The 27,896-nt window shown below is 35.9% G+C and overlaps 1 protein-coding gene across 1 annotated transcript; it reads left to right on the forward strand.

Annotated features, from left to right (window-relative positions):
• Positions 1-4,934: 4,934 nt before the first annotated feature.
• LOC141592633 (tyrosine decarboxylase 1-like) lies at positions 4,935-26,419 on the forward strand. Its single transcript, XM_074413373.1, has 3 exons — positions 4,935-5,416; positions 25,146-25,526; positions 25,703-26,419. The coding sequence occupies exons 1-3, from the start codon at positions 4,951-4,953 to the stop codon at positions 26,338-26,340; spliced, it is 1,485 nt and encodes a 494-aa protein (XP_074269474.1). The 5' UTR covers positions 4,935-4,950; the 3' UTR covers positions 26,341-26,419.
• The last annotated feature ends 1,477 nt before the right edge of the window (positions 26,420-27,896 follow it).

Consider the following 27,896-nt stretch of genomic DNA (forward strand, 5'->3'; position numbering starts at 1 on the left):
AGCCTTACAGTCCCCATCGGTTTGCGCGTCAGTTTGGCTTTCTCTAAGACCTACCGGGTGAGCTAGAGCGTGATGTTCGCGACGGTGGTCGTGAACGGATGTATCATTTTTTTGAATCTTCAGTTCGTTTGGGCACGAAATCGAAATTTATTATTCCACGCAACGGTCCATCTGGAAGCTCTCGGATTAGTTCGTCCTTTGATACTTGGTGGAAGAAGGTAACACTCACTCTTTTTGGTGCCAAAACCTCAAAATTTATGGATGACAACCGTGTTGAGAAAAGCTTGTTAGCGGGTGAGAAGAGAAAATCAGAAAATGCAGGAGCTTCGTCTTCCGATAAACATGGTGAAACCGAGAACCCTCAAGCTAAACGCCCTATGAAGTTTAAATTCGACCGTCTGTGGAGCCTTCACGACTTTCACCTGATACAAACCTCCAACCTTTGGAGAGTTGATCCAAAAATAATAAACGCCACTCCACGACTCTTTCCAGCATGCCCCCTAGCATCCAGACTTTGAAGGATAAATCCGAAGAGGAAAATATCCTCGGTATACTTGAGGATGACGTACCTGACGTTGACGACTCTGCTTATATTGCAGTGACCAGTGAGTCGCGTTTTTTTTTCCAGTCTTTGAAAGACGACGTGGCAGACGACGTAGATATTGATGCAGAGCTAATATTTGAATGAATAATTAAATAAAATTGTATGTTTCTCATAAACTCACATATTTCAATTTATTGAAAGGTTTTTTTGTCAAAAACTACCTTTTATTTAGGGTCATTTGTGAACAACTACCTTTAATTTATTTTTGGCTTTCAACTACCTTTTATTTCTTCATTTTGCGAAAAACTACCAAAAATCCACTTCCGACGAAAAAAAGTCAACTTTCCGGCATTGACTTACCATTTCATGTTGAGTCTAACTCTTACTTCATAAGCTTAATAATCGATGATAAAGATTGATTAAACCCAACATTAATCACCTCAATTTGTCTATCTCTTACTGGAATCAATTTGTCTATCTCTTACTGGAATCAAAATCCTAATCACCGAAACAAAATCATAATTGATATTAATCTTAACATGGTCAATAATTCTTCAACAATAATGATCTATTATGGCTTTGTTGGCAAAATTAACTCCTTGTGTTAACTATTCGAAATTAATCATGGATTCACTCATAGAATCACTTGTGTGCGATTATCTCATTAGTTTTCGTATATCAACCATCTTACCATGAAGAGAGAAAGAAGGTACTTTAATATGACTTAGATGGACATTAGGTTGATGAATCATGATTAGCCTGTAAGGTTGTTGAAATGTAAGGGTGGAGGTGAAAGTGGTAGTAAAGGTGACGACGGAGACGGAGATGGAGATTGAGATGGTTGATGCGTTGATATTGCTTTGAACAAACTTTTGATAAGGTGTTGGGCATGGAGAGGAGCTTTTTCGGATTTTGTTGGGTGAACAAAGGTTGAAATATTGGTTATATGTGTGAAAAAGGGAGAAAAGAGCATGTCAACGCCGGAAAGTTGACTTTTGTTAACCGGAAGTGAAATTTTTGGTAGTCTTTCGCAAAATGAAGAAGTAAAAGGTAGTTGAAAGGCAAAAATAAAATGAAAGGTAGTTGGTCACAAATGGCCCTAAATAAAAGGTAGTTTCTGACAAAAAAACCCTTATTGAAATGATAAATGTGAGCCATAACTTCAACAGTTGGAAACTAATATTTGAATGAATTAAATAAAATTGAAAACTTGTAAGCGTACTCTCATATGTACGTGAATTATAATAAAATTAGTAAATTTTTTGTAAAATATTCTAAAAATTATGTTAATAAATTAAATAAATAGTTTTAAAATGTTAATAGTTATTTTGTGTACAATGAACTTATATATAAAATGATTTAATGATATGATTTAAAATGAAAAGAGAAATTGAGTTAGATTTTACTTTTTTGCCAAGTTATGAGACCTAATTACTACATTTGTAAGTTATAAGGCTCAATCTCACAAGTCACAATTGGATACAATTTTGCGATTCTCCAAGTAATAAATTCGGAGATACCATTTTCAAACATGATCCATCAAATTAAACAAACAAAATTAGTATGAGTCAAGAAAGAACAAGGGTGAGTAATTATAATTAATTAACTTACTTCGGTTTTTCTAACCTATGCCCACTAGGCATAGGATAAGAAATCAAAAAAGGAAAGAATTAAATGCTATTTTCTCCAAGTAAAAAGGAAAAACCCTACTTAATTATTATACCTGAAAAATGGAGCGACAAGTCAACAACTGGGATCTCCACAAATCTTTGTAACACCTGGTTCATCAGCTAATTATTACTATATCTGTTTTTATTTGCTCGTTGTCCAGAACTCTGAAAATATCAGCTTATTTGGGATTAAAACATTTTTAAGGGGACGAGGGCAACACGTGTTTTAGTTGATTTTGGTTCTATCACCAGGAATGCATGCAGTTCGTCTTCCGCTACACTGCTACAACTACTTTTTGACACTGCCAATAAATATTTGGTTATGTTTGATTGTAGCTTCTAGCTACTCACATTCAACTATTCCAAGCCAAACTATCACTCCCTCCTTCGTCATTTGTTCATCTTTTCAATTTTCGAGTGTCTCATATTTGTTCCACGTACTTGTCATTTAGTAATTGGTCATTTCCTCTTTCCTTGGTCTTTATTTGTGGCAAAATCAAAGAACAACAATTGATCTGGATGGAGGGGGTATATTTTAGGGTTATTTCATATGAATAATTCATTCTATAAGGGGTCTGCTTACATTACTCCACGATTTTCTAGGATCTAATCCTATGGGTGGCCTGATATTGTATATTTTGAGATTTTTGTAGGATTTTAGTCTTTCTATATTTTATACATATAAGATTAATATTTTCTCCATATACGTGAAGCAAATAAAGAATTATTAGTGAAAATTGAGAACTCATCTAACTGAATAATGACTATTATCCCCTAAAGCTAGTTTGTATATATTTGATCAAGGGTTTTTTGTCAAAAACCACCTTTTATTTAGGGTTATTTGTGAACAACTACCTTTCATTTTATTTTTGGCTTTCAACTACCTTTCATTTCTTCATTTTGCGAAAGACTACCAAAAATCCACTTCCGGCGAAAAAAAGTCAACTTTCCGGCGTTGACTTACTCTTTTCTCTTTTTTCACACATATAACCTATATTTCTCCCTTTGTTCACCCAACAAAATCCGAAAAAGCTCCTCTCCATGCTCAACACCTTATCAAAAGTTTGTTCAAAGCAATACCAACGTATGAACCATCTCCATCTCCATCTCCGTCGTCACCTTTACTACCACTTTCACATTCACCCTTACATTTCAACAATCTTATAGACTACTCATATGATTCATCAATCTACTGTCCATCTAAGTCATATTAAAGTACCTTCTTTCTCTCTTTATGGTAAGATGATGGGTATAAGAAAACTAATGAGATAGTAGCACACAAGTGATCCTAAGAATGAATCCATGTTTTTTTTTTTCCGAATAGTTAACACTAGGAGTTAATTTTGCCAACAAGGTCATAATAGATCATTATTGTTGAAGAATTATTTATCATGTTAAGATTAATATCAATGATGATTTTGTTTCAGTGATTAGGACTTTGCTTCGGGTAAGAGATATACAAATTGAGGTGATTAATGTTGGGTTTAATCAATCTTTATCATCCATTATTAGGGTTATGAAGTAAAGAGTTAGATTCAACATGAAATGGTAAGTCAATGCCAAAGTTGACTTTTTTTTTTGCCGGAAGTGGATTTTTGGTAGTGTTTCGCAAAATGAAGAAATGAAAGGTAATTGAAAGCCAAAAATAAAATGAAAGGTAGTTGTTCACAAATGACCCTAAATAAAAGGTAATTTCTGACAAAAAAACCCTTTGATCAAACTAGTTTTTTTACTTCCCCTAACCGGCAGTCCGACACTACTTATCGGCCTCCCTATATCGAATTAGGTGGCCTCCCTAGATCGAATCAGGTGGCCTACTTATAGAGAACCTCATCTAACTGAATAATGACCATTATTCCCTAAAGCTAGTTTGTATATATTTGGCTCAGCCTCGGCTCGAGAGCATAAGGAGTCAGGCTGAGAAAAGGCTGGCTCGACTCGAAAAGCTCGCGAACGGCTCGAACTTGTATGATTACATAAGATATTGCTCATATTTTATACATATTTTATCATGATTATATCTTTGTATCACATATCAAATGTCTCGCTGATTTACCAAATATTTTTACATATAATCTTCGAACCTTGTTATTGAAAAATAGTAAGAAAATTTTTTAAAAATAAACAATTTTATATAGGCTCTTATTTGGGCTCGAGTTTGGCTCGAGCTCAAGTTTTGGTTCTTGAGCATAAACCGAGCAATGCCAAGCTCGGACTCGGCTCGACTCGTTAACACCCCTAGCCTAACGCTAAGCTGATAAAGAACTCGACCCATGACCACCTCTAATCTCTAATATCTACTCCCTCCATCTGGGTCAATTGTTGTCATTTGGTTTTGGAACAAAGACCAAGGAAAGGGGAGTGGGTCAAACACTAAATGACAAGTGGAATAAATTGAGTGTGAATAATCAAATTGATCATCAAATTTATTCTTAAAATAGAAAGGACAATAATTGATTAAGATATCCAAAATAGAGAAGGACAACAAATAACCAAAAGAGAGGGAGTATGATATACTCTATTTATGCATTAGATAATTTAGCCATGCAAATGCACGTTTGCATAGAGAGCACGTTGATCACTTTGTTACTTGAATAGTCATGGTCAATCAATAGAGCACGTTAACGTGGTCATTTAGGTACCATTACAATTTGTTATAAATTCAATTTTATTAGAGTTTCACTAATCGTAAACACGATAAACATAAATCATTAATCACGAAACATAAACCAAACAATGAATTCTAACTTAACTCCAACGGATTTTAAACCATTAGACACAAACACATTACACAATGAAACTTCTAAGGCAATAGACTTTTTAGCCAAATACTACAATGATGTCGAAACATATCCGGTACGCTGTCAACTTGAACCCGGTTATCTTCGAGAGCTCGTATCGGATTGTCCTCCGTCCTTACCCGAATCCGTAGATAAAATAATTGAGGATATTAATACAAAGATAGTCCCTGGCTTAACTCATTGGCAGAGTCCTAATTTCTTTGCTTATTTTCAAGCTAATGCAAGCAATGCTGGATTATTGGGAGAGTTACTTTGCTCAGGGCTCAATGTCGTGGGGTTCAATTGGATTTCGTCGCCGGCTGCCACGGAGCTCGAGGTTATTGTTATGGATTGGATGGCAAAATTGTTGAATCTTCCTCAAGAGTTCTTGTTTTCCGGTGGAGGAGGAGGTGTCATGCATGGTACGTACCTTGTTTATGAAATCAACTACTCAATGCTAGTGAGAATAATAATATACTACTATAGGAGCCGTGCTATAGGGAGTGTTTCTAGAGAGGTGTCCGAATTAATATTATTTATATAAATTAAATATAATTTTAATTTTGTTGCGCGGAAGCGTGAAATATCTCGTGTTGGGCCTCTGCTGTATCTGTGTCCACAAACCCATAATAGTACGATATTGTCCGTTTTGGGCCAAGCCCTCACGGATTTACCCTTGGACTCCTTCCCAAAAGGCCTCGTACTATTATATTTTGTAGATACTTATAAAGATGATCTTCCATCTTTATTCTACCGATGTGGGACATGGGTTTGCACCCTAACAATCCTCCCCTCAAACCAAGGACCATCATCTTTGACTCGGACCTTGACCTCCATGGAGAACTCTCCACACCGGGTCCGTATCCAGTGCCTCAGTGCGTCGCCCCGGAACCGCCATTGGACTTACCATGGATCGCTTTTGTTGCCTCCATTAAGCCTCCGCCCACCTCGCCGGGTTGCTGACGATCTTCTCTTGGACGACCTGTCGTCTCAACGCCGTGAGACCATGTCGCTTCTCGCGAACATATTAGCTCTCCCTCGAGCTATAGGAGTTCCACGTCTTATAGTGTACGACCACCTTCAAGTCTTGGCCTGATGAATCTCTATGTCTAGCCAAGTCGAACCTTGGGCTCTGATACCACTTTTTGTGCGGAAGCGTGAATATCCCTGTGTTGGGGCTTTGCTGCATCTGTGTCCACAATCCATAATAGTACGATATTGTCCGCTTTGGGTAAAGTCCTCACGGATTTACTTTTGGGCTCCTTCCCAAAAGGCCTCGTACTATTATATTTTGTAGATACTTATAAAGATGATCTTCCATCTTTATTCTACCGATGTGGGACATGGGTTTGCATCCTAACAAATTTAATGCTAAAATGGACTTGATATAACTAATACAAGTTTACTTACATGAAAGGATACTTTAAGTTACATTATCTGTTTTGAAGTATTAATAAAACTATAATTGTAAATAAGTATTATATGCAACTAATTGATGACCTTAATAATACATTTTAAGTTAGATGTACGTTCTCTAATTAAAATACGTATTAGCCTTATAAAGAAATCCAGTAAAAACGATATAGTACGAATCTAAAAAGGAGATTTATAAATTGGGGGATAACCTCGGTAGAGTATTGTGTATATAATTTTTGTATTGTGTATGTAATTTGAGTATTGTGTATTGGATGATAATCTCGGTAGAGAATATTGTATAGTGTATGTAAAGTTGCCATTTTACTGTTCTTGATTTTCTGGAATTTTCTGTGTATATATATATTTATTATTGCTTAAAATATATTGACAGGAATTATGTGATAATATATTATTGAGTACAATATTTTAAAAGGGGATAATTTAAAAAGGAATATTCTTCCATATGGGGGCAGTTGAGCAGGAAACATGAGCGGGAATAACACAGGTGTGTTATTTTTTTTAGTCTATAAGGGATTAAGGGATTATTAGTAGACCTGGCAAACAGGTCAGGTCGTGTCGTGTTCGTGTTCGTGTCAACTTTAAACGGGTCACCACAACCCCAACCCTAACCCGACCCAATTAAATAAACGGGTCATTTGTCTCAACCCTAACCCAACCCATTTAATTTTTCTATAACCCAACCCGACCTGTTTAACCCATTTATCTTTTAACAGGTCATGTTTAACCCATTTATCTTTTAGCGGGTCATTTTCAACCCACTTAACCCAATAAACTAATAGAATAAACTAAGCTTTATAAGCCTATTATCCCAAAAATGAGGAATGAAATATTTATTTTTAAGTTATTTGGGTGGATTATTGATTCAATCCAAATATATCATGACACTTTTAAATAAGCGGGTTAATCGTGTCGGGTTCGTGTCAAAAGAGCTTAACCCTAACCCGACCCATTTAAGTTTCGTGTCGTGTCTGTGTCAACCCAATTACTTAAATGGGTCACAACGTCTTGACCCTAACCCGCTAACTTCGTGTCGGGTTCGTGTCGGGTTTTCGGGTCGTGTCAATAATTGCCACCTCTAATTATTAGTGTTAATGTCTGGCTCGGTTCAGGTTACCTAAATTTATCATTTAAATTTTATTTTGTAGGAAATATAATTGCGTTAGCTTGTGTAAATTATACATATACCATTTAAAATTATTTTTTATGACACTTCATAAAATCCCTCTTTTATTTACAGTTCATAGACTATAAACTCCCTACAAAAGTTTTCCCTACAAACTCCGTCTGCTTATATAAGGAAAGACAAGAGATTTTTCATTAAACTATTATCGTTTCTTTAAAGCATGATTTTTTTATTAAATTCTAAATTATAATTACAATGTTTTAATTAATGTAAAATAAAAGGTGTATAAAATTATAATATACAAAATTTCTAATTTTTCTTAGAAAATGACATGATACATATTTACACCGTATAAAACAATAAAATAAACTAATATTATTAGTTTCGGGAAAAAAAAATCATTAAGATAATTTTAGAAAAGATATAAAATGAAATAATTACCTTTGTGATAAAAAAAAGATTTCATAACATACCCAATTTTTTAATTAGTTTTGCAGTTTAATTTTTTTCTCATATCAAAATAGGTGAAATATAAAAATATTACGGTATAAATTTTGAATGGATAAGTAATAAGCTAAAAAGTAAAAACTTTATAAATACCGCGCATTTATGCCGCGGGATCTATACTAGTTATTATTATTATTAAAATAAAGTTTACCGGCCAATTAAATTTTGAGACAAAATCAGTTGGTAAATCACATTACCGACTAAAAGTAGTCGGTAAAGTACTTGTGAGTTGTGACCACTAATCAAATTTTAACCAAAAGACGGGCCAAATATGTTTAAAGTGATGACAATTCTGGGCCCACGATGCAACTTGTTGCTTGTCTCATGCTTAAAGTGGGTGGATATTTAACCTGTTTAAACTATATAACTAGTTTTGTGACCCGTGAGAATCACGGGTTTGATTGTTTATGTTCTTTTGTTTTTGCGGTATCGTTCATGAATGCGTTATTCGGCTTGTTTGTCTTCTTGCCTATATCTTGGAGATATGTTGGTAGGATACCTAAACAAGGCAAGTAGGCAACAAATAGGGTCATGTCACAGTTTTTGAGGGTAAGATATATTATAGCTAGGCGGTTAGGAATTTCTGATATGAGAGTAGTTGGAACTTGTTGGAAATCACAAACTCTGTATTGAACAATGACACCAAAACCCATGAATCTTTCAATTAAAAGAATATACGAATGTCCGTTCCCTGATTTTGAAGGTTGCTGTTGCATATAAATTAAATGGGAAATTGTACTGTCTTGCTTGTGTTTCACCAGAGCACTTTAAAAAAACTTATTCTCAAAGTCTAGAAGCAAAAGTCAATACAAATAAATTATGGGAAAACGTAAAAGGTTGGACACTTAGACATCTAGTTCTATTCCTTATTACATAACGTATTTTAATGAAAAAAGAAATGTAAAATATCAAAATGAATGGATAGTAATGATACTTTATAACTGAATTTTACATATTATCTTTAGTCAATTAGAGACGATATGAATGATACGTAGAAAGAGCTCCGTTAAAATACAACTTATGTTTCTCTTACTAATTAGGCTAAAATTACAAGTTTATTTTGTTAAATGCGATGGGGTTTGTTAAACTTTTTCAGCAAATACATTTACAATTCTTGTCGATTCGTTAGTCTTGCAACATCTTTCTTGTAAATTCAATTGATTTCAAACGTATTGGCAAAAATATTATTGAAATAATTTTTGAATAACGGAAGACCTAAGTGCGTGATATACGTAAATCATTAGAAAGGAGTTGATGACATGTGACTAATACAAATAAAATTCTAGAATAAATACGTATTCAATATTTTTTAAAATAAATTTTACGTGAGCAATTTTTGAGAGGATACGCGAGAAAATGTATCTGTTCAACAAGGACCTAATTCTAGTTTCATTTCTATATCTCTTGTCAATTAGAGGCCTCTCTATAACTCTTGTTGTTTATGAAATTTTATGTGAGGAGCTTTAACGTCTATGCCAATGAATTACAAAGAAATAAGGATACACAATTTGTCTTATTATACTTCTTCCAATTTTTTAATTATCACCTCATTTTCCTGTGCGCAATAATTCAAATTAAGAAAAGACAAAAACCAATTGAAAATAAAAGGAAAAAGTTTGTAATTGGTGGAGTAATGTAAGAATTTTATCCTTAATGGATGACATTTATTTTAAATTTTAAAAAAAAGTTATAAGGAGCATTTGGTAGAAGTAAATCCCAAACTAGAAATAAAAGAAAAAGGGTGATAATGTAAAAATGGACAAAAAAGAGAAGTGGGATGATAATTAAAAAACAATCGTAACAATCGATTTATGAGAAAAGAAAAATATATACAAATTATTAAAAAAAAATAAACATTTTTCGAAGAAATATTGAGAGTGCTAGAAGAAAATATTTGATGGAAAAAAATGATTTAAAAGCTTGAAAGCATTCAAAATCGAAACAATGGATTGAAGAATGATCATCGAATTCTAACCAAAAACCATGCAAAATATTTACCTTGATCCGCATTAAAAGATCCTATTTATATCCTTGGAGCATATATACTTCGACACTTCCATTAAGACATTTGATTTATAATCTGTTTGTCGTTTGATTTATAACCTGTTTGACAAAATAAAAGTTGAAGAGTACATGGAAAACTAAAAAAGTGCACAAAAGGGTGTAAGACAATTTAGTACAATTACAAAATTTGTCAATTAATATTCCAAGGGTTAGAATATATAATGTAACATTTCACCAATAATTAGAGATCCATACTACAGTTTTATATTGCGCATACACCATAATAATAATAACAACAACAACAGCAACAGCAACAACAACAACAACAACAACAACAACAACAACAACAACAACAACAACAACAACAACAACAACAACAACAACAACAACAACAACAACAACAACAACAACAACAACAACAACAACAACAACAACAACAAGATTTCAAGTCAAAACAAAGTTGAAAGAAGTTCCATAACCATTATTTCCAGATTTCATGCAATGTTATCCTCCTGTAATTTCAATACAAACAGAAAAATAATAACTAAATAACATTATAATTATTAATTAATTCAAAACATAATAAGAATAAAAAAACTAAATAATTCATTTGGTTAAAAAGGCATACTTTACCTACCAATTTTTTTGGATAAAAATGATTTATAGGATTGTTGTAATATTTATATAAGAAAGTTTTTGTAATTAATTATCTAATTAATTTCTAGAATTTATTTGAGAGAAGAATAAGGTTTTGTGAACTAAGGGGGAGATAAAAAATTATAGTAAAATAAATACAAAGTATATTAATTGTGAGGAAAAACAAAAAGACCTTCTATTAAACAAAAGAAATAAAAGTTAAATGAATAGGTAGATTGATACCAAATTTAAGAGAGGAAAATAAAAGGTTTGCATTAATTTGTCCTTTTGTGTTTGCAACTAATATAGTAATATATTTTTTTTTGTTAGTATCTATAAGCATGTAACACATGATATTTAGAGATTACTTCTAGTTAGATAATAAAGTAACTAGTTTTGGAGCCCGTGAAAATCACGGGATCGTTAATAATTAACTTTGTTTAAGTGTTTAATTTGTGAATAACTTATATGGATTAGCCCCCCCTCTTTCAATCATTTGTTTAATTTTAATTAAAAAACCATTCACAAATAATTAAAAAAAAAAGGTAAATAAATGAACACGACAAAGGGAGCAGTATTTTAAAACAAAAGTTTAATACACTCCAAATTTTTTATTCGGGATGATACGCAAACCAAAATGTGAATAGCTTGGTTGTTTTGAAGCGAAGATACAATCCGTCAAATTGAATTTCCGGGTACTTCTGGTCTTATGGACAATCTTGATGCCATAGAAGTATTGGAACATGAATTTGCGCTCCATTGTCGTCCCCTGTTTTCAAATGATTTAAAAATATGAGTACAAGTTGCTGCCAATAAAACAAAACATTAAAAGAAGTCACACTTTCATATATGAACAAATTGCATTGAAAATTATTTTCTACTCCATATGCAGTTAAAAACCTCATAACTTCGAAATATATAGCGTGATTACTTTTCATTCATTATCCCTTCTTTCTCTACAAATGTAACACCCCCTCATACCAAGGTGCCTTACCAGGACCACCCTACCATGAAAGTGCGTTACCATCTCGGTTTCCCGAGGTTAGTATATACCAAAGCGTCTGAATTGAGCATTATTATTAAAGTAATGTGAAATGCAAAGTTTACAATATCCAAAACTAAATACTGTCTAACGAAATACAACTTCAAAGTCTTAACATTAAAAGAAAACTCGCTAAGACTCAGACGGTGATGCTATGACTCGTGGTGGCAAATCTCCCAAGATAATCCCCAAGCTCTCACTAGCAAAACCTGTCAAGCCTGCTCACCATCCCCGAATGGATCACCGCAGATTCCACAAACAACAACGGGGTCAGTATTATGCAACTAACAAGACAAACAAATGCAATAATCGTCTGATCATCACCAACTCCCAATCACCCAAGCTCACATAGCAACCGACTACACATCAAAGTGTGTAGCCCTGCCAGATTACCCATCGCAACAGGTAATCCTCGCCGCCAGTGGGTGACCGCAGCCGATCCCACCTAGTCCAGATCCTCAACGAGCGACAACGATCCCTGTCCCTTAATGTGCACATCCCCTCCCGTGGCGGGTTCCACGGAGGGCGAACTAGGGTGTGAAGCCACTCCCGCAAGTGACTCCACCACAATCACAATCACATGACATCACAGTCATCTCAATCCCCTCACACCAACACTGTCACAAAACCTTCATTCTACGATGATCAATAGACGACGATAACTACAACAACAAGTCATGTAAAGCACAGTAAACTGAGTAGGGAAACCCTACCTTAGCAATAAACAAGAAGATGCAAACACGAACAATCAAAAAGGCTCCTCTACGAAGTCTTCTCCTATACAATGATCATGCAACACGATTACACTTTGTACAATTCCCAAAATCTTCTTCTCATATAAATGTACAAAGAACTCACAACAATACAAATAATCATGAAGATAGAACTTACCAACGATTAACGAGAACTTATACGCAAGGACCACGACGATTATCCACACAATGACGCTACGAAATGCTTAAGAGAAGGATTAGGGAATGATTTGGGTGTGATTAGGTTAACGTAGAAATGATAACGCTTATGAAATGATATTAGAAACTGACGCGGTTGTATAAAATACCCTAAACATTCCCTAATCAAACCGTCGAAATAACACTCCGCCAAACCGGACACTCGGTCGAGTAAGTGCATACTCGGCCGAGTGTCCAATACTCGGTCGAGTATTCACTATACTCGGCCGAGTATTCCTCGGCAGAACCAAAATAACACGCACCCAGAGCACTACTCGGTCGAGTAGGCTCTACTCGGTCGAGTAGGGTCCAAAGAGAATCCGTAGTGTTACAATCTTTCCCCCTAAAAAGAACTTCGTCCCGAAGTTCACACTCTACTACACAAGCAAGCACAACACTACGTCGCAAGACTATAATAATTACATGAGACAACTTCAAGGAACTATACAAGCATCACAACAAGTTACCCCAAACTCATCTCCCGACTCGAACCAAACAAAGAAAACACAACAAAACACCATCGCGACCAAAGAAAACACAACAAAACACCATCGCGACCATCTCCTACCCCCCTAAAAAGACAACGGTTACGTCCCCGTAACCAAACATACCTGATCAAAAAGGTTAGGAAAACGTTCTCGCATAGCTTCCTCAGGTTCCCATGTGGCTTCCTCCACATTATGATTAGACCAAAGGACCTTGAGTAAGACCGTCTCACCATTCCGGGTCTTACGAACCTTGCGATCAAGAATCTCTTTAGGAATCTCGGCATAGGACAAGGATTCATCAAGTTCGATGTTCTCCATCTCGAGGATATGCGACGGATCACTCACATACTTCCGGAGTTGAGATACATGAAAAACATTGTGCACTCTATCCAAAGCGGGTGGGAAAGCTAACCTGTAGGCTACCTCGCCAACACGGTCCAAAATTTCATAAGGACCTATAAACTTTTGGCTTAGCTTACCCTTTTTCCCAAACCTCATAACACCTCGCATAGGTGACACTTTCAAAAGAACCTTGTCACCTACGGCAAACTCAATGTCCCTGCGGTGTAAGTCGGCGTAGCTCTTCTGACGATCTTGAGCTGCTCTCATCTTTTGGCGAATCAACTGGATTTGCTCAACCATATCTTGAACCAATTGTGGCCCTAAAACTACTGCCTCGGAACTATCATCCCAACAAACTGGACTTCGGCATTTTCGGCCATACAAAGCTTCAAAAGGTGCCATCCCAATGCTTGTATGATAACTATTATTGTATGAAAACTCGATTAAATCAAGTCTGTCTTCCCAATCGCCCCAAAGTCCATAACACATGCCCTTAACATGTCTTCTAAGGTCTTGATGGTCCGTTTGTCGACCATCGGTTGCCGGATGAAAAGCTGTACTCATTTTCAACGTTGTACCCATCAACTCTTGCAGTTCTTGCCAAAACTTTGATATGAACCTCGCATCACAATCAGAAACGATATCTTTCGGAATACCATGCAACCGAACCACATGCTTTCTGTAACCCAATGCCAGCTGCATCTTAGACCAAGTATCCTTCATGGGGACGAAATGGGCTGATTTGGTTAACCGATCCACAATCACCCAAATCATGTTGTTACCTTGTTGTGACCTAGGTAACCCCACAATGAAGTCCATGGAGATCGACTCCCACTTCCACTCGGGCACTGTCAAAGACTGAATCTTACCCTGGGGTCTCCTTTGTTCACCTTTGACCCTCTGGCGGTCAAACATCTAGCCACAAACTCGCCTACATCCCTCTTTATGTTCGGCCACCAAAAAGTCTTCTTAAGGTCTCTGTAAAGCTTGTCACCACCCGGGTGAACTGAATAAGGAGTGCAATGAGCCTCTGACAAAATCATTCTCCTTAACTCTGCATCATCAGGAATACACCATCTCCCATCAAAACGAACACTCCCATCTGGATGTATAGAGAACCTGGAAGCTGCTCCACTCTCTACCTTAGACTTCCACTCCTGGATCTTAGGATCAAGCTCTTGCTTGCTTTTGATGTTTTCATACAACTCTGGCTCGATCGTCAAATCCCCGATGGTATTCCCCTCTCGAATCATAAAGATCCCCAACCTAGACATCTCATCTCTCAACTTCAGCAAGGACATAGCTGTACATAGCGAATGAACGCTCTTCCTGCTCAATGCATCCGCAACAACATTAGCTTTACCCTCGTGATAGATGATCTCTATATCATAATCTCCAATCAGCTCCATCCACCGCCTCTGTCGCATGTTAGCTCCTTCTGAGTGTAGATATACTTTAAACTCTTATGATCAGAGAACACCTTAAAAGTTGCGCCATAAAGGTAGTGCCTCCATATCTTAAGAGCGAACACAATCGCACTGACTCCGGATCATGAGTAGGGTAATTCTCCTCATATTGCTTCAGCTGCCTCGAAGCATAAGCTATCACTCTCCCTCCCTGCATCAAGACACAACCTAGACCGTTCTTTGAAGCGTCGGTATAGATCTCAAAGTTCTCACAACCCTCTGGCAAGGCTAGGATAGGAGCTGTGGTCAAGCGTTCCTTTAAGGTCTGAAACGCCTTTTCACAACTCTCATCCCAAACAAACCGACTTCCTTCCTCATCAAGGATGTCATAGGCCGCGCTATGGTAGAGAAATCTTTCACAAATCTCCCGTAGTAGCCGGCAAGGCCTAAGAAACTCCGAATCTCAAGAACATTCTTTGGCGATTCCCACTTGGTAACGGCCTCAATCTTACTAGGATCCACAGATACCCCCTTCTTGGATATTACATGGCCCCGGAAAAGCCACTTCCTCTAACAGAACTCACACTTGGATAACTTGGCATAGAGCGATTTTCTCTCAAAGTCGCAGAACTATCCTCAAGTGCTCTTCGTGCTCTTCCTTAGTCTTAGAATAAACTAGGATATCGTCGATGAAAACAACCACAAACCTATCCAAAAACGGTGTGAAGATCCGGTTCATCAAATCCATAAAAGTCTTTGGCGCATTGGTCAACCCAAAAGGCATCACCACGCACTCGTAATGACCATATCGAGATCGGAACGCTGTTTTAGGAATATCCTCATCCGCTATCCTCGATTGATGATACCCGACCTCGATCAATCTTAGAGAACACACCAGCTCCACTTAGCCGATCGAACAAATCATCAATCCTCGCAACGGATACTTATTCTTCATCGTGACCCGATTGAGCTCTCTCGTAATCAATGCACAGTCTCATACTCCCATCTTTCTTCTTTATAAAAAGAACTGGAGCTCCCCACGGTGACACGCTAGGCCTGATATAACCCTTGCCTAACAACTCATGAATCTGCTTCTTCAACTCAGCCAACTCTTTAGGTGCCATACGATAAGGTGCTTTAGATATAGGACCCGTTCCCGGCTTAAGCTCCACGCTGAAATCGACATCCCTCTTGGGAGGCAAACTCGGTATTTCCTCAGGAAAGACATCTTCGAATTCTTTCACCACGGAAATCTCGAAGTCATCGGCGGCTCTACTCGGTGATCTCTCACATGACAAAGAATTAAGGGACACTTCTTCCTTAAGCATGACTTTAAGGTCATAACTGCTATAAACCTACACTTAGGCTTTACCACAAACCCTTTGTAGGATACCCTAACACCCTTGGGACCCTTTAAAGACACTCTCTTTTGTCTACAATCTATCCTGGCACCATACTTACCTAGCCAATCCATCCCGACAATCACCTCAAACCCATCCTTAGGAAACTCTAACAGGTCTACTGGTAAATCTACCCCTCCAATCACCATAGATATACCCTTATATAACCTGAGACACGACACAAACTCCCCCGAAGGTATGAACACATCATCCTTTACAACCTCAAACTTTCCCAAACCCATAGACACAGCATGACTTTTAGACACAAAAGAATGTGTAGCCCCGGAATCAAACAAAACAAAGGACGGTACATTATTAACAAGAAAGGTACCGGTAACTACATGAGCATCATCTTGTGCCTCCTGGTTGTCCATCATGAAGAGCTTTCCACTGTTTTTCTATCCTCCACCCTGAACTGAAGCGTTGGAGGTACTTGGCTTAGCTGCCGAATCCTGGGTGACGCTGTTATTCTGACGCTGGTAAGATCCACCACCACCGCGGTTGTAACCGCCCTGGTTACCCTGTCCACCTCTGTTGCCCCATGAACCTCCCGGTCGGTTGCTAGCAAAACTCTGAGTTGGCCCCTGAGAGAAATTTCCTGATCGAGCTCCTGAACCATTGCCGGGCTTGTAGCTCGTGCATTCCCGCCTTTTGTGGCCTATCCCACCACAGTTGAAGCACGTAAGGTTGGTGTTGTCACTTACAGCCCGACCTCCATTCTTTCCCCAGCCACGAGAACCTCCAGAGAAACCGGCTCCACTAGAAAAAAGCCTTAGCATGGTTGAAATTCCCTTTCTTGTTGGTTGGCTGATTGTTGTTCCCACTATCAGCCTTCCTCTTTTCTGTAGCAGTCCTCTCCTCGATCTCCCATGAGAGATCCATCATTCTCTCAGCTTGACCCGCTCTCAAATACACTACTTTGAGGTTAGTAGCAACCCCAGCCGGCATACGACTCACGATCTTAGCAGACAAACCCCTCTCAAAACGGAGAGCCAAACCTCTTTGCCCGAGCTGCATATCTTCCACATAACGAGATAGCTCCAAAAACCGATGATAGTAATCAGTGATGTCATCTCCTCGACATGGTGAAAGAATCAAAGTCGGATCTCATCTTGTGCCTCGGATATGCTCCAAGACAAATCGCTCTCTCATAGCACTCTTCAACCCGGCCACGGAATAGCCCTTCCGCCTGGTAGTAAGCTCTAGCATCATCCTTGACATTTCGCCACCAAATCGCCGCTTCTCCTCTTAGGTAGTACACTACCCGCTCCACAATCATATCCTCGGGGCACTTAACCATTTCCATGAGAGCTTCAATCTCACGGTGCCACTTCTCGAGCAGCTTTGGTTCACCTACCCCGTCATAGGTGGGAGGGTGGAAACGAGCAATGTTGATGCTAAGCTGGGTTGCATCCATCACCTTCTCGTTCCCTTTTCCCACATTTTTGAGAGCTTCAAGGAGAGCCTCTTGTTGCTCAATCATGCGAGCAACCTCATCAAGAGTCATCTCTGAAGCTTGGATCTGCGCGGGAGTTCTTTTGGGCGGCATTTTGAGCTGATAAGAATGAAAGAAACGCAAACACATGCTCAAAATTTAACACTCTTCAGCCATAAGAACACTCGGCCGAGTATACATCATACTCGGTCGAGTATCGACTCCAGAGACAAACGTCAAAACACAAAAACAACACTCGGTCGAGTGTAACAACACTCGGCCGAGTGAACGCTACTCGGTCGAGTATGCACTCATACTCGGTCGAGTTATCACAAACAGTAGCAACTACTACTTTCCATCAAACAACACTCGGTCGAGTTATCGGTTACTCGGCCGAGTACTCCATACTCTGGCCGAGAGTACCGCCCGCTTTCGGCCGAGTTACGCTATAAATAAGTTTCTGATTACGATTCCCCTATCATGCTCACTATTCCCAAAGAAATACGTAAGGACTTAAAAACCATGTTATAATCACGTCAGCATGCAATGCATATATCAAAACTTTAATACCGTATTGTAACCATATCAGCATCCAATTTGCACATATACTAAATCCAACCTTGTAATCACAACACGTTTCATCGACCACTCCTCCCATCACAACAATTAAGAACTTCAACACACATATATGCAACTATCGACTTTTACTAGCATACATCTTCACATACGTACACATACTAAGCCTAGTTCTCATCACACTCCCCCATGTTACCGCCGAGTCGTAAGGGCCAATGTGCGACTCCGGACGTCTCCGAGTCTCTGCGGTAGCTCCAAACAACTCTCCCGGGTTCATTTTATTTAGACTCCCTAGGTTCATTACATTCATTTGTTTAGGTGCCGGAATCTTGGCTCGATACCACTTTGTAACACCCCCTCATACCAAGGTGCCTTACCAGACCACCCTACCATGAAAGTGTGTTACCATCTCGGTTACCCGAGGTTAGTATATACCAAAGCGTCCGAATTGAGAATTATTATTAAAGTAATGTGAAATGCAAAGTTTACAATATCCAAAACTAAATACTGTCTAACGAAATACAACTTCAAAGTCTTAACATTAAAAGAAACCTCGCTAAGACTCAGACGGTGATGCTATGACTCGTGGTGGCAAATCTCCCAAGATAATCCCCAAGCTCTCACTAGCAAACTCGTCAAGCCTCGCTCACCATCCCCGAATGGATCACCGTGCAGATTCCACAAACAACAACGGGTCGTATTATGCAACTAACAAGACAAACAAATGCAATAATCGTCCCGATCCCACCAACTCCCAATCACCCAAGCTCACATAGTAACCGACTACACACCAAAGTGTGTAGCCCTGCCAGATTACCCATCGCAAAGGTAATCCTCGCCGCTGTGATGGGTGACCGCACCGATCCCACCTAGTCCAGCTCCTCAACGAGCGACAACGATCCCCGTCCCTTAATGTGCACATCCCCTCCCGTGGCGGGTTCCACGGAGGGCGAACTAGGGTGTGAAGCCACTCCCGCAAGTGACTCCACCACAATCACAATCACATGACATCACAGTCATCTCAATCCCCTCACACCAACACTGTCACAAAACCTTCATTCTACGATGATCAATAGACGACGATAACTACAACAACAAGTCATGTAAAGCACAGTAAACTGAGTAGGGAAACCCTACCTTAGCAATAAACAGCAGTATGCAACACGAACAATCAAAAAGGCTCCTCTACGAAGTCTTCTCCTATACAATGATCATGCAACACGATTACACTTTGTACAATTCCCAAAATCTTCTTCTCATATAAATGTACAGTAACTCACAACAATACAAATAATCATGAAGATAAAACTTACCAACAGTGCAACGAGAACTTATACGCAAGGACCACGACGATTATCCACACAATGACGCTACGAAATGCTTAAGAGAAGGATTAGGGAATGATTTGGGTGTGATTAGGTTAACGTAGAAATGATAACGCTTATGAAATGATATTAGAAACTGACGCGGTTGTATAAAATACCCTAAACATTCCCTAATCAAACCGTCGAAATAACACTCCGCCAAACCGGACACTCGGTCGAGTAAGTGCATACTCGGCCGAGTGTCCAATACTCGGTCGAGTATTCACTATACTCGGCCGAGTATTCCTCGGCAGAACCAAAATAACACGCACCCAGAGCACAACTCGGCCGAGTAGGCTCTACTCGGTCGAGTAGGCTCCAAAGAGAATCCGTAGTGTTACAACAAAATATAACATTCTTATTATTTCACTTACAGTAAGTACACATATAGATATGAAATTTAAATAAATACTCCCGTCAAAATCCTAAAACTCGTACAATATGGATAATTATGCTAGTCTCGTAAAAATATTTCTTATTAGGTATGCAAAATAATTACGCGAAGTTCAAAGCACATCGATGTTAGGATCGCATTAACATATACATACCTCCTACAATAACATCATTAATAAATTATCAAGTTAATTAATTGAATTGGCACCTCCAATTAAGAGTATTAAATATAAATACATGAACAAAAAGAAAAGGAAAAAGCAGACACACAATTCCAATAAATACTTTAAATTACAGAGAGAACAAAAAAAATCGACTTTTGTAAGGATGGGTAATGTTGGTTTGGACAACCTGGTATCAAATAAGACAATATGAATTGGTATTTTGATGAGATTTTATAGAAAGAAAATCAATGACTCTCAATTTTCTCGTTTGAGTTGCTAATGATTCTTCAATTGCCTGTTTAATTAATGGTTCTTCAATTGCGTCTTTAATTAGTGATTCTTCAATTGTCTCTTTATTATTTGACCATTGCTATGATCGGCTTAAAAATTATAGAATATGAATGATTTTTTTCACCAACAAACATTGCAACTTGCCTCTTTATTGTTTGAATGCAGATATTGCTTTTATTGTCATTTTGATGCATTTTAAAGTAGTTGGCCCTATGTTTATCTTGCAAAGAAACGATCGTGAACTTTTATGTGAGAACCTTTAACAACTATTCCGAATAATTCCAAGGAAATGTTACATATATTTAAAATATCACATTTTGTGTTATAATAATATACTCCGTAGTATATATATGATTAGATTTGAGACAAAAGTAAGAGAGTAAAGTAAGGATCAAAACTTTATAAGTGAACCCTAATAATCATTATTAGTAGTATAAGATGAGCAAAACTAATTACACATTTCTCGGAATCACGCAATAAATAGAGATTTATGCATATACGATTCTAAACATAGCTTCTTCATATTCGATCATTCAACAAAAATTATAATCAAAACAATACTATTATACTTCATACGAAATATTAGCCTTTTCTAATTCGTGAGAAAATAAAATATAAACAAATCATTCAAAAAATATTTATCCAAAAAATATTGTGAGTTACAGAATAGTATATTTGACGGAAAACAAAAAAATGATTTAAAGGCTTGAAAGCATTGGAATTGGAACAATGAATTATTGGAGAATAAGAATCGGTTTCTAATTAATTACTATTTATGCATATTATAACACTATGATAAGATCAAATTGACATATGTGCATCGTACTTTAAAAATTTGGCTAAGCAATTTGATTTGTAATCTGTTTGACAGAATAAAAATAGAACTTAAGTGTTAAAAAGGAGACTAAAGTGTAGGAAAAAGTAAGGACAATAATGTAACAATATGTCAACAATTTATTAAAGATTTATGTTACCATTCGATATTACAAATACATCATTGTAGAAAAAAGAAAAACCGACAAAAATGAAAGAGTCATCTAAACCAAGAAAAAAATCTGTAAAGCAGATCCATAGCCATTATTTTGAACCTCGTGCATTGTTATTGATATGTGAGTATGTCATCCTCCTATAATATTGGCACACACACACACACACACACACACACACACACACACACACACACACACACACACACACACACACACACACACACACACACACACACACACACACACACACACATACACACACACACACACACACACACAAATAACTAATAAAATTCTAATTAATTCAAAACATAATAAAAATAAAAGTGAAACAATTAATTAAGTTCTCTATGTATAGTTTACCTGCCAATTTTTTGAATAAAGTTAAGAATTCATTCTCCTGCAATATAAATATAAACACCGAAAAATAACTAATAAGATTCTAATTAATTAAAAACATAATAAAAATAAAAAGCGAATTATAATTTAGTTCTTTAGCTATACCTTACCTACCAACTTTTTGAATAAAGTTGGAAATTCATTCTCCTGCAATATTAATACAAACACAAAAAATAATAACAAATTAATACAAAACATAAGAAAAATAAAAAACGAAACAATTAGTTTACTTTTCTATGTATACTTTAGGTGCTTTTTTTTTAATAAAATTGAAAATTAGGGTGAATATAATAGTTATATATATGAAAAATTCTATTACAAATTCTCTCAAATTTTTTTGGATGAAAGAAAAATAAAAAAATATGGTACATAACTACGGAGTATATATAGTAATGATGAAAGGAAAGTTAGAAGGTCATTTCATTAAATAAAGAAAATAATTGTTAAATAAATAAGGTAAATAAATAACAAAAATTATGAGAGGAGATTAATGGTTTACAATTTTTTTTCTTTCTTTTTTGTGTTTATAACTTATATTTTTTTAAATTTTTTGACATTATATTTTTTAATTTTCTTAAATTGGTAATCCATATCACTTTTTTTTTTTTTTTTACCATGTCACATTAAAATTTGCCACTTCACAATTAAACTTGCCATGTCACATTTTTTAGATTAGCCTTCTAATAAGATTTTATAGATTAATATAAGTGAATTATTATTAACCAATAGAAAAATTACACGTGGATTAAAAAATTAAATGTTTTAAGTAGCCTTTTAACAATATTCAAGTCAAAAGAAAATTACAAAGATGTTCCATAACCATTATTTCAAGATTTCATGCAATGTTATTGATATGTGAGTATGTCATCCTCCTGCAATTTCAATCTAAACAAAAAAATAATAACTAAATAAGATTATAAATATTAATTAATTCAAAATATAATAAGAATAAAAAAAGTTAAATAATTCATTTGGTTATATATGCATACTTTACCTACCAAATTTTTAGAGACAAATGAAAAATAGGATTGTTGTAATATTTATATAAGGAAATTTTTGTAATTAATTATCTAATTAATTTCAAGAATTTATTTGAGAGAAGAAGAATGTTTTGTGAACTAAGAGGGAGATAACAAATCATGGTAAAATAAATACAAAGTATAATAATTGTGACGAAAAACAAAAAGACAATCTATTAAATAAAAATAAATAAAAGTTAAACGAATAGGTAGATTGATACAAATTTATGAGAGGAAAATAACGAGTTTGTATTAATTTATTTTTTTTGTGTTTGCAACTAATATTTTTTATTCTGTTAGTATTTATAAGTAACACATGATATTTAGAGATTATTTCTACTTAGATAATCAAGTAATTAATATAAGTGAATTATTACTAACCTATAGAAAAATTACACGTAGATTAAGCAATGCTTTTGCTAGCCTTTTAATAATATTGTATAGATATCTTCCGTCTATAATAAGAATTCTATATACATAAATACCAATTGATTCAAAAGACGAATTATCATACCAACTGATTCAGAAACTTACATACCAAATTTTGCAAATCGTCTCACAATAGCAGATTACTGTGCCAATTGATTCAAAACTAAAAAAAAGGTGTTTTATCTCAAAGTAGTAGGGATTCTAGAGAAAGTCTTCACCTAACCAATTATATTATTTCTTTCATATTCTACTTTTTTCTTCAACTTTGGACGATTTCTCTTCTTCTCTTTAATTCTCCCTGTCATTCAAATCTTAATCATTTATAAGCAGTATATAAACATATTTTGACACTCGCTTAATTGAAAAACAAAAATATATGTTTAAATAAGCTCAATTCCTGAATAATGAAATAAATAAATTTGATGAATACCTCATTTGACTTTCAATCTGAAACAATATTATCAAAACACGGGTAAACACAGGTTAGTTTAATAATCATAACATTTAAATAAAAAAAAGTTCACACTTACCTTGTTTTTATGATAAGAATGACGATAAAATGTGTTTTGGGTTGATTCTTGTTTATTCGTGAAATTTATTATTATGTTTTGTAAACAAAGAAGATAAAAATAAAAAGATGACACAATATAGGAGGGATTGTAGTTATGAAGGTCACTAAAATTGTAAAAGAGTGTTTTACGACTCTTTAATTTTTTTTCTTGGGAAGATTAAAGGGTAGGTAAATAGCTATTGATTTCTTTAGATTTATGTGTATTTATTCCGTATTATTAAATGAAAATTTATTATCATTTATTTTTTTGTAAAAATTATTATTATTATTATTTAATATTATTTTTAATATTATTATTATTATTATTTATTTATTTATTGAGTTATTTGGAGTGTATTATGATTCTTTAATATTTTTCTTGGGAAGATTGAAGGGTAGGTAAATAGCAATTGATTTCTTTAGATTTATGTGCACTTCTTCCGTATTATTAAGTGAAAAATATTCATTTCTTTGTAAAAAATTATTATTATTATTATTATTATTATTATTATTATTATTATTTATTGGGTTATTTAGAGTGTTTTATGACTTTTAAATATTTTTCTTGGGAAGATTGAAGGGTAGGAAAATAGGTATTGATTTCTTTAGATTTATGTGCATTTATTCCGTATTATTAAGTGCAAATCTATTGTTATTCATTTTTTTTACAAAAGAAAATTATTATTATTTATTGATTTATTATTGTATAAATAAGATGCTAGGTGGCAATAACATATGATATGACACGTGTCATTTCAAAAGAGACTCAACATTAATATTTGTTATATTCTTTTGAACTCTCATATTTTGTTTGCTCTATTAATTTACCGGTCATATTTTTTTTCGTTTATTTAGGTAAGATTCTTTCTTTTTAAGATTTTTTTTAATGCATATCAAGTTCCACAAACTCCAATACGATTGAAGTATCTTGTCGATGTTACTACATTTTCTTACTTTTCCGAGGGTCGAGGTATTTGTATCATGTACTTTCATTTATGAGATACCTGAAGTTGAAATTATAAAACCTACATATCTATCGTTTAATCAATTCATGACTAAAATTTTTATTAAAACCGTGCAAAAGAATCATATAGTAAAAATATAAATAAAAAAAAGGCCTTTAAAAATCCCGTGATTTTCACGGGATACAAAACTAGTTTTGAATACCAAGTGTTCATTTATTTGTTTTTATATTTTTTTATAACAGGGAGTACATGTGAGGCGCTAGTATGCACTCTAGCAGCAGCAAGAGATCAAGCCTTAGCCAAACACGGTTTCGAGAAAATAAGCAAGTTGGTTGTTTACAGTTCGGACCAAACCCACTTTTCATTCCAGAAGGCCGCTAAACTCGTGGGAATTCCTCCTCAAAATATCAGGGCACTCCCAACTTCATCATCTCAGGACTTTGAACTATCACCATTGATTCTGAAGACGGCAATTGAAGCCGATATTGCCCAAGGGTTAGTGCCGCTGTATGTCTGTGCCACCATTGGCACTACCCCGTCTGCTTCTGTCGACCCTATTCATGGCTTGGGCTTAGTTGCTAGAGCTTATGGTACTTGGCTTCATGTTGATGCGGCTTATGCAGGTATTTCATTTTAGTATATGCATTAAGGTCATATATACTCTGATTGACCGGTTTACTAAATCTAACCTTTGAAACTAAGAAGTGCTTGTATATGATCCTGTTTACCAAATCTAACCAATTAGGGCTATATTTTCTTAGATGTGACAATCTCGCTCATGTTTAATTATTGGTTGCAGGAAGTGCTTGTATATGTCCAGAATATAGGCACTACTTGGATGGAGTCGAACTCGCTGATTCAATAAGCATGAACCTACACAAGTGGCTCCTATCAAACATGGATTGCTCATGCCTATGGCTCAAGACCCCTAAAACATTAGTCGATTCACTTTCTACAAAACCCGAAATCTTAAGCAATAAAGCTACTGACTTCGGGGATGTAATAGATTATAAGGACTGGCAAATTGCCCTAAGTCGTCGCTTTCGAGCTCTTAAGCTATGGATAGTGATTTCCCGATGTGGTTCAGCTAATCTGATGGCTCATATAAGAAGTGACATAGAGTTGGCTAAGTATTTCGAATCACTGATCGAGCAAGACACAAGATTCGAGCTAGTGGTGCCTCGGAAATTCGCTCTGGTTTGCTTTAGGCTAAGGCCAATTGGGGTTGATGCAAGTGGAAATGTGATGAACCAAAAGTTACTTGAAGACATAAACTCCAGTGGTGAAGCATACATGATTCACGCAATTTTAGGTGGTACCTTTACCATACGGTGTGCTATTGGGGGATGTTTAACGGAAAAGAATCACATTGATAAGCTTTGGAACCTTATTCAAGAAAAGGCTGCTAAGAGGGTAGAGGTTTATACAATGCATTGATGGCAATCTAAGAACTAAAAATACTAGCAAGCGGGTTTTAACCTAGTGGTTAAGATGGAAGACTAGCTAGCTAGCTTAATCAAATCTACGTCCTCGATATATATATTATTCAAGAAAGTAAAATAAAGCATTGGATTATCTATTAGAAATGTAAAATTAGACTCTATCTAATTAAATGTACTCCGAAAGACTGTATCACAAAAAAGGCCTATGATACTTGTTTGTTATTTGAAATGTTTGTATGAGATTAATGGTACTATGGTACTACTACATTATTGGTGTTTTTATAGGGAAATGTTTCCACTCATTGTCATGAGATTTCAGGGAACAGACATGTAATGTAATACGAGTTCCCGTTAGGATACAAATTGTAAACGCTGTTTAACTAAGAACCGAGCATAAAACTACCCTGAAGCCATGGAAAGAGACATAAAGTATGAAATCTATGACGACAAGGTAGACTTACCAGCTCGTTACCTTGGATGAAGTTCTCCAAAAACAGATAGACTTGCCAGACCCGTTCTCTGTTTACTACATCATTGACTTAAATTGATGGTAATTCATAGCAGGATTCCAAGTAGTGAGAAATTGCGGAGGAAGGGGGAGGTGAGTTGGCGGGTAAGTGTTAGATATATTCAGGGTGGTTGACACTCCGTCGACCGCCAATGGCAAATGATAAACTTGGATAACGATAGAATCACGAATCGTTTTCCTTAAAGAGTATTTCGACCCTTACATTTGCCTTGGGTTGCACGAAATCTCTTGTAGGATAAGACTATCGATTCCCTCTCGTTCTAGGCAAATAGAATCGAGAGAATACAAATGAAGTTTTGTAATTTGTTTATTCTTTCAAGATCGAAAAGTTTATGTATTTTTCTCATCATTTTCAATCATGCATCAACACGTATTTATACATGTTCTGTATGCATATCCAAAAGGAAATAATCGGTTATTTCCAATAGGTACCTTTTGGGACAAGTATGAAACAATGCAACACGGTTTATAGCAATTAATTGCAAAAACCCGATAAACATCACTCACCCCGATCGGGGTTAGTGTCCCCGATCAGGGACGTAGCTTTCCCAAATTACGTAGATAAAACTTGTTGAAATTTGGCTATGCATCATCAACCCCGATCGGGGCTAGCAACCCCTATCGGGGTTAGCCTATTTTTCATTTCCGAGCTACAATAACATCAACTAATTTGCATTGTAACCTATTCTTTACAACGGTCAAACTTGCTACGATTTTTGGCCAAATCCCGATTGCATTCAAATGGCATCGTGATTAACTTAAATCACCAACATTCCTCCCCCATTTAAATGCAATCCTTGATTCAAAACAACAAACCAAAACAAACTCATACATAAAGTGAAAATATCACGAAGATTGAATTTCCACCTTAGTGAACTATGCATTCTGCATTCGAGTATCGGGGTGTCTCTATGGATTGAACCCGTCAAGTCATATGAATACATGAAGATAGAACACATACAAGTTCAAGACAACTCCATAAGTTTATTACCGACACTATTTTACATGGCCAAGTGTCCCTA

This window comes from Silene latifolia, chromosome 7 (genome assembly GCF_048544455.1).
Source record: "Silene latifolia isolate original U9 population chromosome 7, ASM4854445v1, whole genome shotgun sequence".
NCBI classification, from domain to species: Eukaryota; Viridiplantae; Streptophyta; class Magnoliopsida; order Caryophyllales; family Caryophyllaceae; genus Silene; species Silene latifolia.